This window comes from Megalobrama amblycephala, linkage group LG8, assembly GCF_018812025.1.
Source record: "Megalobrama amblycephala isolate DHTTF-2021 linkage group LG8, ASM1881202v1, whole genome shotgun sequence".
Lineage (NCBI taxonomy): Eukaryota > Metazoa > Chordata > Actinopteri > Cypriniformes > Xenocyprididae > Megalobrama > Megalobrama amblycephala.
Genome location: NC_063051.1, coordinates 5997746 through 6016471, shown reverse-complemented (window position 1 = coordinate 6016471; position 18726 = coordinate 5997746). Strand labels below are relative to the sequence as shown.

General features: G+C 37.8%; 1 protein-coding gene across 4 annotated transcripts in view; it reads right to left on the bottom strand.

Moving 5' to 3' along the window:
- Positions 1–18170, bottom strand: part of cfap20dc (CFAP20 domain containing) — a 28256-nt gene extending 10086 nt beyond the window's left edge. The window contains exons 1-12 of one of the 4 annotated variants that reach the window (XM_048198907.1): positions 17808–18170; positions 17629–17718; positions 16769–16862; positions 16201–16273; positions 15782–15896; positions 15492–15645; positions 12737–12880; positions 12597–12599; positions 10946–11125; positions 10677–10790; positions 9227–9358; positions 4225–4538 (exon numbers count right to left, since the gene is read on the bottom strand). In XM_048198907.1, the coding sequence (XP_048054864.1) occupies positions 4225–4538; positions 9227–9358; positions 10677–10790; positions 10946–11125; positions 12597–12599; positions 12737–12880; positions 15492–15645; positions 15782–15896; positions 16201–16273; positions 16769–16862; positions 17629–17718; positions 17808–17828 (1434 nt within the window). In that variant the 5' untranslated portion in view covers positions 17829–18170. The remainder of the gene's footprint in view (positions 1–4224; positions 4539–9226; positions 9359–10676; positions 10791–10945; positions 11126–12596; positions 12600–12736; positions 12881–15491; positions 15646–15781; positions 15897–16200; positions 16274–16768; positions 16863–17628; positions 17719–17807) is intronic. The other 3 variants (XM_048198904.1, XM_048198905.1, XM_048198908.1) reach the window with 3 other exon arrangements.
- Positions 18171–18726: the final 556 nt, after the last annotated feature.

Below are 18726 nucleotides of genomic sequence, written 5' to 3'. Positions count from 1 at the left end.
TCTGAATCTTTGGATGATATTATGCACTGTAGATGATGATAACTTCAAACTCTTTGCAATTTTTCTCTGAGAAACTCCTTTCTGATATTGCTCCACTATTTTTCGCCGCAGCATTGGGGGAATTGGTGATCCTCTGCCCATCTTGACTTCTGAGAGACACTGCCACTCTGAGAGGCTCTTTTTATACCCAATCATGTTGCCAATTGACCTAATAAGTTGCAAATCGGTCCTCCAGCTTTTCCGTATATGTACATTTAACTTTTCCGGCCTCTTATTGTCACGGATCCCTTGTCCCCGGAACTCCTTTTCCCATGATCCTCGTGTTTCTTCACCTGCACTCACTTCCCTCGTCAGCTCCTCATCATCACTCATCACCTGCACCTGGACTCTATCATCATCACTCCCTATATATTGGACTCACTCCCTTCACTCCTGGTCCGTTCTAAATGTTATATTGTATGTGTTGGTTGTGTTATGCTCCTTCTATCATTAAATGCCTGTTGATTGTGGATGTCCGTATCCGTCTCGTCTCTACAACCCAGCACACGTAACAGAAGAATGGACCAAAACCGTTGGACCTCCACATCACAAAATGGGTATCTTCCTGGTCCCTGTACCCACAACGGCTCATATTGGGGCTACCACTCCTTCACCACCTCTCTCTGCGGCGGAACGGCTCATTGGACTTTTCCAGGTTGGTCGTTCACTGGAGAGGTATGTGGAGGAGTTCGTAGAGCTCGCTTATTTGACAGATTGGTCAGATGCTCATTTGATCGCCCTGTTTTTGGATGGACTGGACGAGGACACCATCCGCTTTTATGAACCTGACAATTATGTTTCCTTAGCTGATGCTATAAATTTAGTTTTGTATTTAAATTGCTCCAAATTCTTTGTCCAAGAGGTTCAGGATGTTAAGTGTTCCTCTCGTCCAGTCCTTCCAAAAACACGGGCAGCCTGGCCAGTCTGCCAAGCTCCGTCTTCCTCCTCATACCCCTCCAGTGAACTTCCTTCCTGTGTCACACTGGACCCTCACTCCTCCACTGGGTCCAGAAAGCGGAGGAAGAGGAAGAAACCTGCTCAAAGATTGTTTTCCCTCCCTGCCTCCCTCTCCCACCTCCTCCCATTTGTGACTGCACTGCACCTCCGCCTCAAGCCTCCTCACCCAGATCTCCACCTCGGCCCTCTGGTCGATTACCGTCACCCTGGCTCCTACCTCCCTCATCTCCACCATGGCCCATCAGTCCACCAGTCTCACCAGTCTCCACCCTGCCTCCGGTCACACATTGGTCCCTCGTCAGCCTGCCCTCACCTCGGGACTGCACTCCTCCGTCTTCACTCCGTCCCTCCGTCCCTCAGTCTCTGTTGGCCTCCTCACTCCCTCTTGTGTTCCCTTTGTTGGGTGTCGTCTGGTGTCTACTGCGGCCTTCTGGAGCCCTGCCTTCGCTTCAGTCGGCGGAGCCGCTGGTTCCGCCATCTCCCGCCGGTCCTTCAGCGTCGCCTGGGCTCGACGGCTTTAGGGCTTCGCTAAAGGCTGCCCGCTACACCTGACCTGCCATGGCTGCCCGCTACACATGACCCGCCATGGCAGCCCACTGCACCTGACCCGCCACGGCAGCCCGCTGTACCTGACCCGCCATGGCAGCCCACTGCACCTGACCCGCCATGGCTGCCCGCTGTACCTGACCCGCCATGGCTCATGGACCCGATTTTATTCACAATTTGTACAGTGTCCCAACTTTTTTGGAATCGGGTTTGTATATAATTTTTTTTTTTCTCCATACTATGGAAGTCAATAGGGCCCATCCGCTGTCTGGTTACCCATATTCTTCAAAATATCATCTTTTGTGTTCAGCTGAAGAAAGAAACTCATACAGGTTTGGAACAACTTGATTTTCTGCTGGTTTTATCATCCACCAGGTAAAAATCATGTAATAGCAAACCTGTCCTCAACAAACCACCCAATTTGAGGTATTAATCATATATGTAGCATAAAGTTATGCACTGAATTTTGATACTTAAGGCTTAATTTAAAATTAAAATAAATTCCCTTAGCAAGCATCACTAATTATGACATTGAGATTAATAACGCAACTCCGCTCGGTTATCTTATTTCAGCCTGGGATATTAACACAAGGAAGGAAAGGCATTAATAAATCAAATTTCTCTCTAAAACTACAAATATTAAATTTAACAACAAACTTGTGATGGAGTCATAAAGAGAATGATGAAATCTCTTGCAAGGATCTCAGAGCCACGAACGCCAACGCTGTCACAGATGAAACGCATTAATAGCCACAACGCGAGACAGTCTGGCGCGGGCGGAGTAACATCAGAGTTACCTGTAATTAATCAGGGCGACACTGTGCCCAGAAAGTTGTCTGTCTCTGCTCTGTTTTGGAACAGATAAGGTCTTTAAACTAGTGAGGCTTTGATCTACACTAATGGTCTTAAACAGCAAGCTTCACACTAATGATGACAACCTCACTAAAAGGGCACGGCCAGCCGAGCCATCAGATCAACCAGAGTTTTTGTCTTCTTTCTTTCCATCTTCCTATCCCCTGGAGGGACCGGTTTTAATATTTCAGCAATTTAAATTTTTTTTTTTTGGATTAAAAATAAAAAAAAGTGTAATCTCCTCACGCTGTGAGAAGTGCTGACATTCAGTAAACACACATCAGTCTGGTGCGGCCCTATATCTATTTGCAATGAATTTATTTAAGCTGGGCAGGTTATCTAAGAAAGTGAATGTTCTCATGGTGTTTAGTGGTTATTAAGCTCTGTTGCAGATGAATTTCAATATGTTACCGCTTCATCTATCATCTTATGACAACTCTGTGGCATTAATGGAAGTCATTAGGCGAATATAATCACCTCTGCTTCCAGTGGAAATGATTTAATATCACACAGGTGCAAGTTTTAGAGGTATAACATAAACATAATGTTCAGAATATTCAAACAAGTCATTATTTGTTTTTTCAACTCCCATTAGTAACAAGAAGACAAATGCAGACATCTGCTTTTTGCAGATGAAAAACAAAGAAACATCCAAAAAAAAACAAAAAAAAAAAAACAGACGATAAGGAAATGTATCAAGGGTGGGGACAGAAGGGGAAATAAACAACAAATAAATCTGTCAGCAGTATCAATCAAAAATCTATAATAAAGTGCAGCAGAACATATGTATGCCAAAGATGAGACTGATTTCCCAAGAGGAGACGAAACAGACTGTAAATAAATGAATGATGTTCCTCTCGATAGACGCAGAACCCAGGAGCATCTTGTCAGAAATGAACTGAACTGAAGAAAACTGATGGTTTTCTTCATGGACTTAACTGAGTGGCAGGGACCCTGGGGGGAACAATCAAGTTGTGTGTGTATCATTAACAGATGACTCCACTAGGTTTTACGTCCTTGAGATTATCTTGGAAAGAAAACAATGCAGGCAACATGTGTTAAGGAGTTGGGGAATTGTTTCTGATGTTGTGGTTGCATATGTCTACACACTACATGCATCTGTAGCATTAAAGGAAGAATTTATTATTTCTTTGGGTGTCTCAGAAAAAGTGTACAGGATTGACAAAATTAAAATGATCTTATACACACACTTAAAAAGTATTTTAATTTGTAAGGACATTTTCAAATATCTTCTTTTATGTTCCATAAATTGCAGGTTTGGAACAACATGAGGGTGAGTAACAATAATTTTAATTTAATTTAATTTAATTTATTGAATTGTATTGAATTAAAATGTATAATTGGGACTGGCTATATGTCCAAGGTGTTTTTCTGCCAATTGCCCGTAACGCTGGTCTGTCTGTCTGTCTCTGTCTATCTATCTATCTAATAATAAATTAAATGACTGCCAAAAATCTCAACTTATATTCCTCATGAAATAGTAATACCATCTGACCAAATCCGACAGAAACTATTTATTTTTTCTTAGTGATTTCATATGCAGAATATTCTAAAGTAGGACAAGACCAAGAGCTTACTTTATTTTATACTTATTTTGTACATAATTTAGCTCTAATTATCTGTTTTGCAGCTCTGCTAGCCACTTGATAAACCGATACAGTAAATGCTCAAATTACTTTAGCTAATTTCTGAATGTCATGAAACCTTTTAATTGAATGTCAGAAGCAAGTCTCGAGTCCTATTAATTTCAAAGCCGTAAATGTATTGTCTCTGCATTTTAAATTGTGTATGTTGCCTATGTGTCCATACCTCTTCACTTTCACTACAGACAAAATCATCCTCCAGACGTGCATCTTTGCGCTCTCCTTCTGTTACCAGCTTGTGACCTTTAAGGCCAAAGGTCAAATCCTCAACTGGGTTGCTGCTAGCCTGATTTCGTCTGGCTGAGTGAGGGCATGAGGAGAAAGTGAAGACTTCTTCTTCGTTTTCCTCATCGCAGAGAGAGAGCTCGGTTTCTGTGTCACAAAGGTCAGCATCATCTGTAGTCAGCACACGCTCTGGAGGTGAAGCAGCACATGGAGGCTTGAAGGCTGACCCAGATGTATCCGCACTAGAAGCACTGTCTGCAGAAATATGACAGGAAGATTTACAGGTAACATCACCATTTGCTGCAATTTTAAACGTGCTGTACTTTGTATATATTGGTATTTTGTCTTGTTCTGACATTCTGTCTGGCTTTATTTGACCGATTTACAGGTCTTAGGCCACATGTACAAATGTATGAATGTCTGTTCAAGTGAAAACTTTACAAAGACGTTTGTTAGGTTGATAAAACAATATATATATATATATATATATATATTGTTTGACACGGATGTCAAACCAAGGATAATGCACTGAAATTCATATATTTGTGTGACTTAAGCATCCAAAATTGTCCCAATACTTTTTGAACAACTGCATACACTACCTTTCAAAAGTTTTACTCAGCAAGGACACATTAAATTGATTAGAAGTGACAGAAAAGTCATAATAACATCAAATGCTGTTCTTTACAGCTTGCTAAATTTTTAAATTGTAGCCTTTTAAAAAGGCATCTGAAATAAAGTGCAGTGTAGTGTTGTAAAAGAATATCGATTTTTTGATACATATCAATATCGAAATATCTGAAACGCTTCCAATACTCATTTTCTGCAGAAAAGATACATGATTTCAGCTGCGCTTTTTCACTCTCTCATCTCTCCAACAGCGAGTTGACACACAAATCCGCCTCCCCTCACTTACTCGTTTCATTTGCTTCAGATGAATATTGTTGTGAAGATAAGAAAATTCTGATAAGAATTGTATTAAATCAGCATATTAGAATGATTTCTGAAGGATTAATGGCTGCTGAAGGATATTTTTAAAAAATCTTACTGACCCCAAACTTTTGAAAAGGAGTGTTTATATAATATCTAGGGCTTTTTTTCCCACTTTCTATTGCAATAAAAGTAGAGAGGAAACAGAAAATCATTTGAGGAGAGAGATTTTGCTTGTTTATTATTTAAGTGCACTCTTTCTATAAAAAAGGCCAATTGAAAACATGGCCTGATGGTAATAACATTGAAAAAACAATTACTACTTGTTCCTCTTTCTTCCCACTGACTTACTGTCTCTATAAAGATCAATAATGGAGATCTAATTACTAAACATAATGTTTCATCTTTCATTTTTTATACCGGCACTCATGTTCCTCATCTGCGTTCATTTTAATGAGCATATGCAAATAAGTGCAGAACCAGAAACCTTGAAGATTGAGATGAATTCTACTACGCTTGCCAACTGCAAGCGAGTAGGAATTTATAGGATACGTCCAACCTCTTTCATTTGTGCTGAATTCGATAACTGCAGCATTATGCTTTTATTATGCCTTAAAATATACATAAATGGGGGAGATGCATTAAAACAATATTTTAAAGATGTGGATGGCAGGAATTTACATGTGCAGTCCTAAGAGAATAAAGAGAAAATAGCATTAACTTGCCAGTGTGTGTGTGTGTTCAGGAATAGGGAAGAGTGGGGGTGGGGGGGGGTACTTTCTGGCTTTCCCACTGACAAAAAACAGCATCATTAGTAGATAGGGAGCAATGGTACAGTAAGATCATAATTCAGACGGGGCAATGTGCGCCTGTGGGGTCTGCATGCCCTCATACTAAAGAGAAGACACCCAGAGAGCAGGGAGCAAAAGACACCGCAGAGACCAAGTGATGAATTTGCCGAGTGAGTGTACAGAGCTTTGATCTACTTCAGCAAAATGCACAGCAGCAAAAAGTCTGACTAAACCGCTGTGAAGTTGTGAACTGTGAACCTGAGCTGTACTTTCTTCTACCTAGAGACAAGGACAAAGAAAGGGCATTGGAAAGCTGAACAAATTGTTTTACGCTTGAAATTACCCCGTCTGATGACTATCATCATCCAACACAAATGCAAAGGTCATACTGATGACTACATTTCTCATAATGTTGTGTGGACAATTAGATGAATGCAATATCATAATATCACAGCAAATAAATGTTTTTATTGCTCAGTGGTTTCTCTTTTGTAACAATTAATCTTGGGTATTCATAACCTGATGCTTCACACTGCACATTCTTAAACCCTGGGTTAACGTTTGCATTTGCATATTTGCAGTGTCATTGATTGGATAAACAGCACGCGACCTGTTTACATAGCTGTTTACCGTTTACTTTAGCATTGGGCGTCCTCGTATTGTAGACTGAACTATCGAGTTTATACTGAATGGACATTTCGACAAGACGAGAATACGTCTTGTGCACCAAAAAAAAACCCAAAATATCGACTTTATTCATCAATATCTAGTGATGGGTGATTTCAAAACACTGCTTCATGAAGCTTTGAAGCTTTACAAATCTTTTGTGTCGAATCAGTGGTTCGGAGTGCGTATCAAACTGCCAAAGTTGGCCCCCAGTGGTGAACCATTGAAATTTAAAAACGCTTATGATGCAACGAAGCCTCGTTTACTAAAAATCACATGACTTTGGCAGTTTGATACTCGCTCCGAACCACCGATTCGAAACAAAAAATTTGTAAAGCTTCGAAGCTTCAAGAAGCAGTGTTTTGTAATCGCCCAACACTAGTTATTGTTGAATAAAGTTGTTATTTTGTATTTTTGGCGCACAAAAAGTATTCTCGTCGCTTCATAACATTTAAGGTTGAACCACTGTAATCACATGAACTGTTTTAAATACATCTTCAATAGCTTTCTGGGCATCTGAAAGTGTTAATTATCTTGCTGGCAATGCAGGCCTCACTAAGCCATTTGTGTTCCGAAGATGAACAAAGGTCTTACGGGTGTGGAATGACATGAGGGTAAGTAATTAATGACAGAATTTTCCTTTTGGGGTGAACTAACCCTTTAAGACACTTTCGAAGGTCTAGCAGAGACTTATTACTTACCGCTAAGTCTTTTTCTCAACTAAAGCTGGATCCTTCAGCCATTTCCATTTTTGTCTCCATTTATTTTCATTGCTGTCTAAGAGAAACAACTGAGATACAGAGATCTCATTTGTCATTTCCTCTCCAATGGGTTGTTTTGAGTGGCCTGTGTTTTGTTCTGTTTGTTTTGCTCACATGCATGGATCATAAAGACATTGTCAGCTAAACAACTCATTACATATTAAGATGAAATACGAAAACGGCTACATAATGGCCATGTCAAATAAAGTGATGTAAAGGCTCTATTAAGCTCTTCACAGAGTATCATTTCATCTAATTAAAGCATGCACGCTCACAGAGCACCTCTCAAGAGTTGAGTTGCCTTCGCTCTTGCCATTCCGAGGGGTTTTGCATATTTCGATTCCTGGCACGTTTTTGAACAGGCTTATATTGTAATCACCTTTTCTAATTGCCCACGGTGCAAGCTTGCCTGAACCCCAGAGACTTCTTTCTGACCTACACAGTGTACTTAATGTCCCATTACCACTAATGAACTCTCTTTCCTTTGCTAAAGGGAAGTTCGAGTTAGACCTACTCCGCAGGAAAGGATTGTTAACGTGGAACAACTGCTCGTGTTCTCAGTGTTGGCATCAAGACGGCTTCCAGAATCGCTCATTTGGTATGTTTAGTTTGACAGGACTTTGGTACTCCAAGACAAGAGCTGAACTCTGTTGTGAGAGATTAGGATGTGCGTACAAATCTAGATTCAGAAACATTTTGTAGTTGTATACATGTTTTATTTACATTTAGATTGATCAAAATTGGTCACAAACTATTCTATAATTAAAACTGTATTATTGTAAAACTACAATTATCTGTACATTAAAGCTATGGTTTTTCATTAACACTTTTTGTTATACTGTTTGAAACTTTCTCTTCATGTCCTGATAGCAATTAACAATAGAAGTGGTCTCCTGTGTTTTGGAGGAGGCGTGGCTTTGGAGAGCGCTCTGAAGGGAGGGTGGGATCTCATGCTTTCAAAGCTAGCTTGCTATGCTAGCCTCTCCGAAATTGCCTACCCTAGCTTTAAGAAAATGTTAACGATGCCTTCCTGTGCAAAAATCGCAGTCACAATATTAGGGTGTTATGGGTGGTTGCCAGGGCATCGCAATGTGGTATCTAGGGTTTTCTGGATGGTTGTTAGGGTGTTGCTAATTGGTTGCTATGGTTTTCTGGGTGGTTAATTGCTATGTGGATGTTTACAGGCTCCTAGTCTATGGGATTTTCTTTCACCCATTTTATCACCCATCAGGTGAAAATCATTGATCATGATTTGATCATGAAAATCATAATTTTTCAAAAAACACATTATTTTTCTCATATTTTACATTGTTGCAGCACCTCTCTTCCCAGTCTGTCAGTAACACTCTGTTTAGTTCCTGTCTCTATGAAGCACCTCCTTCCGAAAAAGCACAGTGTTCTCTGATTGGTCGGCTGGACCATTGTGTTTTGATTGGTCAACAACTTTGAACGTGTTCTGGAAATGTCACGGCCCTTACGATAACTGTGAGTTTCAACACACTACTAACTAACTCAACCAGGCCTCACCCCCCTTTTTTTGAGTGTGCCTTGATCAGAAATTATTTAAATGAGGAATATGTCATTTCCGCAAGAAAACAATCGCGGCATTTCAGGGAGTTCAGAAACAGCGCTTACTGATATAGAGAATAACTGATCACTTAAACAATTAAATTAATAATTTAAAAAGCAGAGCACCTCTCCTAAACAAACCACACAATTGAGGTATCATTTTATGTTATGAGTTACTTCAGATTAAGCATCCCCACTATAACATGTAAGGAACATAATTACTCACCTTGTAGAACTGGATCGGTTAATTTATCTTCGACTGTTAAGTCAGGGCCCAGAGTTTGAAGTGAGGATAATGCAATTTTTCCTTGAAGCTCAGGTCCCTCTGGGTTCAGGCTAATTTTGCCACCTTCTTTATCTAAGGGAGTACATATGAGACTAAAATAAAATCCAATGACTTTGTAGTAGCAGCAGACTTCAAAAGTCAACAAGGAATTAATTTCAAGAGAACTCTTGGCATGAATCTCTAGGGGCAAAATCATCTGTCTGATTAACATTTCTAAAAAACAAGTGCTGATTTTGATTGCCAAATGCAAAATATCAGTACTGAAAGTGCTCTTTTAAACAACATTTTTAAAGTCTACAGAACAGAACAACCACTGGCAACCACTGGCTGTGCACCGCTATACCTTAACTCACTACTTCAGACTTATGAGCCCTCCAGAAGCTTGCGTTCTGCAAGTGAATGGCGCCTTGTGGTGCCATCCCAAAGGGGCACAAAATCACTCTAAAGGACCTTCTCCTGGTCTGTTCCTGGCTGGTGGAATGACCTACCACGCTCTATCCGAGCAGCTGAGTCTTTTGCCATGTTCAAAAAACTGCTAAAGACATATCTTTTTCATCAACACTTGATCCAGTAATATTAGCACTTACTTTTTATTTATATTTTACTTTTCTTTTTTCGATTTCTATTCTTTCTCCATCTATTTGTATTTAAAAAAAAAAAAAAAAACCTTGCTACGAGCACTTTACTGATACTGTGACTTGACATGGCACTTACATACTGTTGTACTCATGTCAATTTGTTTTCTTCTACTATTCTCATTTTTAAGTTGCTTTGGAGAAAAGTGTCTGCTAAATGACTAAATCTAAATTTAAGTCCCCAAAAATGTATTTAATGTATATACAATATCAACATACTTAAGCTGAGTGACATAACATATTACAATTACATATAACAATACTGTTCAAAAGTTTGGGGTCAGTATGATTTTTGTAAAGAAATTCATACTTTTATTCAGCAAGGACACATTAATGTGACATTAAAAACATTTATAATGTTACAAAAAATTCTATATCAAATAAATGCTGTTGTTTTAAACTTTCTAATCATCAAAGGAATCCTGAAAAAATGTATCATGTTTTCAAGATTGATAATAACAAGAAGTGTTTCTTAAGAATTAAAAATTATATCTGAAGGATCATATGACACTGAAAACTGGAGTAATGATGCTGAAAATTCAGCTTTGCCATCTCAGAAATAAATTGTATTTTAAAATATCTTTAAATTGTAATCAAATTTCACAATATTACAGTTTTTACTTTATATTTGATCAAATAAATGCAGCCTTGGTGAGCATAAGAGACTTCTTTCAAACACATTTAAAAAAAAATAAAAAATCACAACAACCCCAAACATTTGAATGGTGGTATATAATATACTTTAATAAAATCACCTGTGTTTGATTTTTCTCTCCTTGCATTCTGGATTCGCTGTGGTCTCCTTGAGCCCATTCTCTCAACAGAAGGCCTTTCAAGTGGTGGCCGTGGCTGTACATTTTCAGCTCGGCCTATATTTGGAAACATGATACAAAAATGATTGCTTTCCCCAGACTACATCAGCTCATGTATCAGTACTAAAATCTAATCTTTGAACTAAAATTTTCATTCACCGCACTAGATACAAGACATTAAGTGTCAAGAAAATAAAAAAATGTGTATTTGCCTGATGGTATGTTGAGGTTCAATTCAGACTTAGATCTTTCTTCTTTCCTGTTTGCAGATGTGCTGCTCTTCCTGGCGGTGAGCGGAGGAGGTCCGATAACTTTTGACCCAAAAGCAATATGGGAGGAGTCCCGGGGTGTAGGACCCCTTGTGATGGATGCCTTGATGCCACCTGTCTCTTCTAGTAAAGAGACATGCACAAAACATTTACCAAATCCTAGCTGATATACTTAACCCTATAGCCAAGGCAAATTTCTAAGGCCTCTAAATTGCATCATTGTATTGCATTGCATTACATGTTTTGCTCCCAAAATAAAAACTACACAGCTATGATCATAAATCTAAGCAATTGTTGTCATCTTACTAAGACATATTATTGAGAGATACAGAATGACAACTGATATTAATATGCATTTTATGTTAAGTAGTCTTCTATACTGTTATAAATCTAATTGATTTATATTTACTTACAGAATTTCATTTGACATTTTGGCCATATAAATATCAATAACTGCACCAAAGTGAATATTAAATTGCATATAAAATTGAGGTGTTTTTTGTTTGTTTTTTGTCCTCCTGGAGTATGTGCTCCATATTCTCACTTTATCATATTATGTGGGCCATAAAAGCCTGATGTAAATATAATATTTTGTCTAAAGGTTCAATAAACTTTTCCATTTCCAAAAGTGAGATTTTTCTGACTATTACCCCATATGTCAGGCTTTACCCCTTATATGTTTTCTAGAAATCAACCAAAAAACCATAATAAAATAAAAGACATGTCTATGGTTCTTGTTTATGTAAAGTTCTTGCACAACTTTTAATAAATCAAGCAAAATTTCTATTCAAAAGTGGATTGTTTCAACCCAGATTAAGTATTCTAACATCTGCTATTCAAGCAAAGTGACGATGTATTAAAATAGTTTGTAAATAAATGTAATATTGTTTGTATTTAGACTAACAATATCACAACATTTTCTATGACAATACGTTTGCTTTCATATTCGTAATCCTTGTAATTGTGAGGCCCTTGCCATCTGTTGGTTTGGAATTGGCATATTTTCAATTGTTATTTAGTGCAATGCTGCAAAAAAAAAAAAAGCAGTGTTAAGGTCATGGCAACCTGGCAACAAAACACAAAATACTGCCATTTGTCATTTCAGCATAACAGCCAGCTCAGGATCCAAAGCTGTAAGCTACGACTACACGGTTTCATACACAAGGCCCACAGTGTTTTGATATGTTGTTGCTAGGTGATGAAACAGGGAAAAATGATTAATGTAGAACGAGAGACTGTGGTCTTTTAATGCAAGATGTGCATATGTAGAAACATTTTATATGATCTCATTACAGTACAACACCTCTTGTGAGAAACTGACCTTTTGTTATATTAATGTCTTGCTAAGGCATTATTTGAGTCTTTTTCTAGAATCTAAGGGTGAGGTGACAGCAGTCTGGCACTGTGATGTGAGGCTAACAGATGTCTGGATAAATAAAAACCGTAAGAACAGCTATGAAGGTCTCACTGGGCTGGCAGACTGGACAGGTATGTGACTAAAGAGAGATGATTAGAGCTCTCTTGGCAAGAGGTGTCTCTTGTCAGCAAACTAACAGACAGCAAATAGCAGGAGAGTTCTGCAGAGGGGACTGACCTTCTGTTTAACAAAGAACAGGAGAAAAGCACAAAACTTTATGACTCAGTTGAGTTAAACACTCAAAAAAAGAAATGCATAGAAACTAAGCAAAGAAAGGAACTGCATTGAACGATGAAGCATTTGCGTGTGGAACTGACCAGTATCTGAATTTGCAGGTCCACCCTTTAAATCAGTCTGTCCCAGCGTCTTTATATTCACCAGCTGGATAACATGCTGAACTTCAGTAGGAAACTGGCAGTTTCTGGGAATCTCTTCTTTTGGACCATTTCTTATTTCTAAACCTTGAGTATAATGCAAAAAGTAGAATGTTTTTAGGCAATGAGAAAGCAATGTTGCAAAGATGCTGCTTAAAGGTGGTACAGGGGATGTTTTCGTCGATTGAGTTTTTGAAATGAGCGAATGCGGAAGAACAATCCCCCTCCTTCACAGCTCATTTCAAGTGAACGCCTCCCAAAACTCGTGCACGAGTATCGGAATACAAGTGTTTACCACCGGCATTCGCTGTGTTATTAAGCCGGGCACACATTTTACGACTAGCTAAAACATTCTGACTATGCTCAACATACAGCGATAGTTTCCTGCTCCTGAAGCAGATTTATATACTTTCACATGGAATTTGAACACCGACTGTAATCGCAGACTAAACGCAACTGGCTCTGAGTGGATGCGTTTGAGCGCGATCAGTCATAAGTATCAATTTACATTCATAATCGGCCTTACAATCATTAAGCTGCACACACACTTAGTGGATTCATTATGTCGGACTCACCGCAGGTAACTCATAATCTGCAGTTGTTACTCCTGTCTCCCGACAAAAACATTGCATGCAGCGCCTGTAGAGTGTGGAAAGTTACTAGAGTGCGCAGCCGCGTGTCTCTCATAAGGAACGTCATGGCAGTAATTGACAAGCCAGAGGGCCAATCCGCGCACGTCTCTCGCAATGGCAGTGATTGACAAGCCAGAGGGCCAATCGTTTACGCGATGACGATTGGCTGATGTTTTTAAGGCCCTACCTCGTGCACAGATGTATATTAATAATATTCCTTTCAGTGCACCTAATAAATAGTCTTTTATCACTTAGTAAAGACAGTTTCAAGTAATATTGCAAAAATGTATAAAACAAAACATCCTCTTTACCACCTTTAAGTAAAGAAACAGATCTAGGCGAAAATGCCAAAAATTAAGGCTGAGCATTTGGCACTTTCCATGAATTGTTTATGGGTCAGTGAAAAGAGGTGCTTAACTTTCAGACTTTCAACCAAGGTCAAACAATATATTATTTAAGGTTTTGTATTTTCTGTGATGTTTGCAGTTTTTGTTTTGGTGTGAAAACTAAATATGATTGAATATTTTAACGTTATTAACATTGATTGTATAATTAATATTAAATATGAATATAACAAAAAATGTGTGTATATATATGTATTTATTTATTTATAGCCTACATGAAGCCATTATTCACTAGTGACTAACTAGTTTGGGATTAGTTTGCCTTTTTTTAATGCTAAACGTATTTCTCATGAATTCAAGAAAAATGTTTGTCATACTTTTTTTTATTAATGTCACAAATATGATATTTTTCCTCACTATAACTACAGATTTGAATGGCTGCGCTTGACAAATGCAGTCAATAATACAATCTTTGAGAAAATGGAATGAGATTTTTTTTATTTATTTTTTTTTGCCATGCTGCAGAAACTGATTTTATTTCAGTTTCTGGAGGCACAATTTTATGGATTTTTTTTAAACAGGTATCAGGTTTGCAATCAAAATGTGGGACACAGCTAAAAATTACATTTAACATTAGATTTTGTGTCTCTGATGCTCTAATTAAAGTAATGGGACACCAATGTATATCCTATGCATGGAAAGTGCCACTTGCACAATATATTTTAAAGGGGACCTATTATGCCCTTTTTCAGTGTCTTGATTTTATTTAGGGTCTACTAGAATAGGTTTTCATGTTTGATTTTTCAAAAAATCAACATTATTTTTCATATATTTTACATTATTGCAGCACCTCTCTTCCCAGTCTGTCAGTAACACTCTTTTTAGGTCTGTCAGGACCACTATTGTCAAAGATGACTGACAATTAGCATAGGACTTGGATCGGAGGTATATGGTTCTGTTTTTGGGCAACAACTCTCCGTCCATCCATGCAGCCTAGCATGGATAAGAGTGAGGCGATAACCCCCTTAGGATAAATAGAACAGAACCAACATAAATGTATTATATCATTTATGTTCTTAATGACAATAATTTAATGTAACTCACAAATAAAGATAAATGAGTCTGATTAGCTCCTGAGCAATGCGATAAAGCTGCACAATATATAGGGATGTTGGGATAGGCGTCATATTTCTATAAGTAGACATGAATCAGCTGGGAGTCAGCTGATCCGAGCTTGACTGACGTGACTTACCAGAACTGACGCTATGCTTGATTTCATGTCTCTATGAAGCCCCTCCTTCCGAAAGCGTAATGTGCTCTGATTGGTCAGCTGGACCAGTCTGTTGTGATTGGTCAACTGCTTCGAGTGTGTTTTGGAAATGTCACGCCCCTTACCATAACTGTGAGTTTCAACACACTACTAACGCAACTCAAACTGAGCCTCAGCACTTTTCTGTGAATACCTTGGGCGGGAATTATTTAAATGAGGAATATTGTGACATGTACGTTTCTGGAAGAAAACTCAAGGCTACAATTGAAGTGTTTTCAGTGCTTACTTATATTAAGAATAGCTCCCTTTGGAGTGGACCTTTTTCATGCTCAAACAGCAACACTTCACGCTAAAAATGTTGAAAATGTAAAAAGGCGTAATAGGACCCCTTTAAAAAGCAGGCTACAAAATGGTATACATCAAGTAAAGTGCAGAATGCATTTTTCCCTAACCTCCATCCATGCAGTCTGCTGGTTCATTCTTCATCGTGAAGATGCGGCGGAGCTTACAGCAGGCGGAGATGATGATGCCATCCAGAGACAGGAAGCGCTTCCCTCTGAATATCTCGGTGGTGAGGGAGTCCAGATCGACACACAGATTACACCACTGCACACAGACAGTAGTACCTTATCATACTAGCTCCAGAACATTTATCAGGTCATTTTTGTGGTCTGTGATCTAGCTACTCATTTGCAGACAGTCGTGAAGAATGCAGCAGTGCATAATGTTGTTCAGGACTTACAGTATTGCGAATGAGGGACGCTAGAGGTATTCTCGCATGTAACGGGGTTGCTGAGAGCTCTTTATGAACGGTCGACAAGTAGAGTCTCCTCTTTAGGTGCTCTTCATCAGTCACTCTAGAAGACAGCGTTGAAAAGTTAACTAAATAGCTTGCTCTGTAAAGCAGATGGAAAGATCTTTAATCATTTTCTCATGTGTTTGAACAAGATGCGTAGGAGTGGTATCTGTATGCGTGAAAGTGTGAATTAATTCACTCTCCATAGTAATAAACCCTCTACACTTTCTCTGAATTTCAATTATAAATTATATCAGTGCAACAACAAAGTTGTTTTCAGTAGCTTGAAGATAGATGTTGGATAAATCTGTTAACTATGACACTAAATTTTAAATGAATTTTTAAAAAGCAACACTTGCACTTACAGAAACTCAGTGGAAAAGTCTTTTCCCAAAGGAACGTTGACCTGTAGAATCAGAAACTTCTGAATCAGACCAACTATAGGAACAAGAAACATGAGATTTTAAGATATGATAGATATACGCACAAAGAGACATATATAATTGGTGATTCAACAAGATAATCAATCCTATATGACAATACTGTAACACTTGGCATTATTAAACTGATCTTTTCGTGGCAAAGAGAAAGCAATGTTGCAAAGATGCTTAAGTGAAGAAACAGATCTAGGCTAAAATGTTCAACAACAAAAAAAAAAGTGTCAGTGACAGAAGGTGCTTAATTTTCAGACTTTCAACCAAGGTCAAACAATATTATTTAAGCGAGGTTTGTTTTTTTATGAATGTTTGAATACAGTTTAACTCTGATTAATCTGGCTTTGTAGACATAAAAAACCGCTTTACTATAATAGAATACTAAAGTAATCTTTAAAATTAATCTAAGCCCTAAAGCTAGCCATTCGTTAGCTATAAATGTAAAATGTGAAGTATAAGTGCACTGACTCTGATTTATTCAGATTTTAACAGCACTTACGTGCCATCTTGCTATCCTTAGGTAACTGCATCTTGTGTGTTTGACTGCTGCCTTCGAGACTGTATACAAAGCCCTTCACTTCTTTATCAAACACCTGTTAAAAAAAGAGAAGATAACATCAATAATAAGACAGATATTTCAAAGAATCCTCCTAGGTATTATTTGTTAGTATGTACCCACAATATCTCAGAATATATACCATTAAAGCAATGCATGGACTGATACTGTTGTGTTAAAGTAAGCGATTGTGCTGGATTCTCTAGAGGTATGGTATTGGTTTAGTTCTTCTTTTTGCTGCTACTTTTGGTATGTTTCAGTTAGATGAGAATGTAAAATAATAACCATCATCCAATTCAGGAGACCCATCATTCCAATTCAAAAGATTGTTTACAGGGCAGATTCTGCAATGCAAGCTGTGTCTCTATGAATGTATGTCCCTTTTTTACTCCAATGAATACTGTTTTTCTGAGGTTTTTTTGTTATTATTCCAAGGTTTTTCTTTTCTTTTTTTGAAGGCCAATTTCTTTACAGGGACATGCCTTAGAGAGTAAAAAAGCAATAAAATATTTTCGCCATTATTCCCCAGGAAAGAAAGATACAGTTCATTGAACTCATGCTGTCTTTGTGACAACGTGCCCCCATTACTATATGAGGTAAGTTGCAAAATGGGAGGCCTTCATTAAATGGCTTATCATAGGCTTTTAAGCTAAATTTAGAGTAAAACTATTATGAAGCACAGCAAAATATGATGATGCTGAAATTTATATTGAAATATATGTATATAGTTTCTATGACCAGTTAAAAATTCAATTTCCCCTTTTTTACTATGGCAAAATCTGTCATTACTGAAACATACATACTTTAGTTATTGAAGGTTTCCTGCCATATAGTTTCCATTTTGCCACAGGATCTTTTCCATGTGCACTGAAGATGTCAACAGTGAGACCACCCTACACACACACACACACACACACACACAATGAAAAGTATTGCTGAATACAGCACAGAATTACAGTTCCGCGTTCAGTGCTCACAGTACCTGATAATCGTTCCTGAACATGCTTCTAAATGATTCAAAGATTGAAATGTGAAGGTTGCTTTAATCTGTCTTCTTCGAGAAGAACAAAAGATGATTCATAACCACTGCAGCACAACGACGGTTATATATCAGCTAATAACCTGTAGCAGTCGCCTTCATATTGGTAACTCAGACTAGCGCAAAACATATTTTAAACACATTCACCCAGGGGAACGAAAAACAGTGTTAAAAATTCTCGGTTCATTTAGTCATTTAGCCAGTTCGTTGTTAGAGCGCCTTATTAATTAAAACACCTACGTTCGTTAGCTGCTTAGCTAATACACACACAAGTGCAGCTGCAGGTCGTTTCTATGGCAACGGGACGCTATCACCGTGACAGTGGCATTCTGAATTGAATAGAGAACGCATTTAAATTCCAATTCATTAAGCAAAATTGTAATGCGAATTTGAATAATACGGAAATAGAATGAATAGAAATAGAATATAATTGCTATACGTGTAGTTTTATTAATACATTTATTTAATTGTTTTAATATGAATTGTCCATATTATATTATATGATGGCGGTGGTGATTGTACAATATTTAACTTTAAAGAAATATGACAGAATAAACAAAGCATAATTAGTCAAATTAACGATTAATAATAATAATAATATATAAATAATAGTTTATATATATATATATATATATATATATATATATATATATATATATATATATATATTTTTTTTTTTTTTTTTTTTTTTTTTTTTTTGCTGAACTTCTGGTGGACTAATGAAAATCCTCTGATGTGTGACTTGAATGTCTTTTAAGTGCGCTTAAATTTTCTCTTCCTGGCATTCCAGGAATACAGCAAAACAGAGTTTATATAATCTAGTGTTGGGGGTAACGTAGCCTATTACGCGCGTTACTTAATC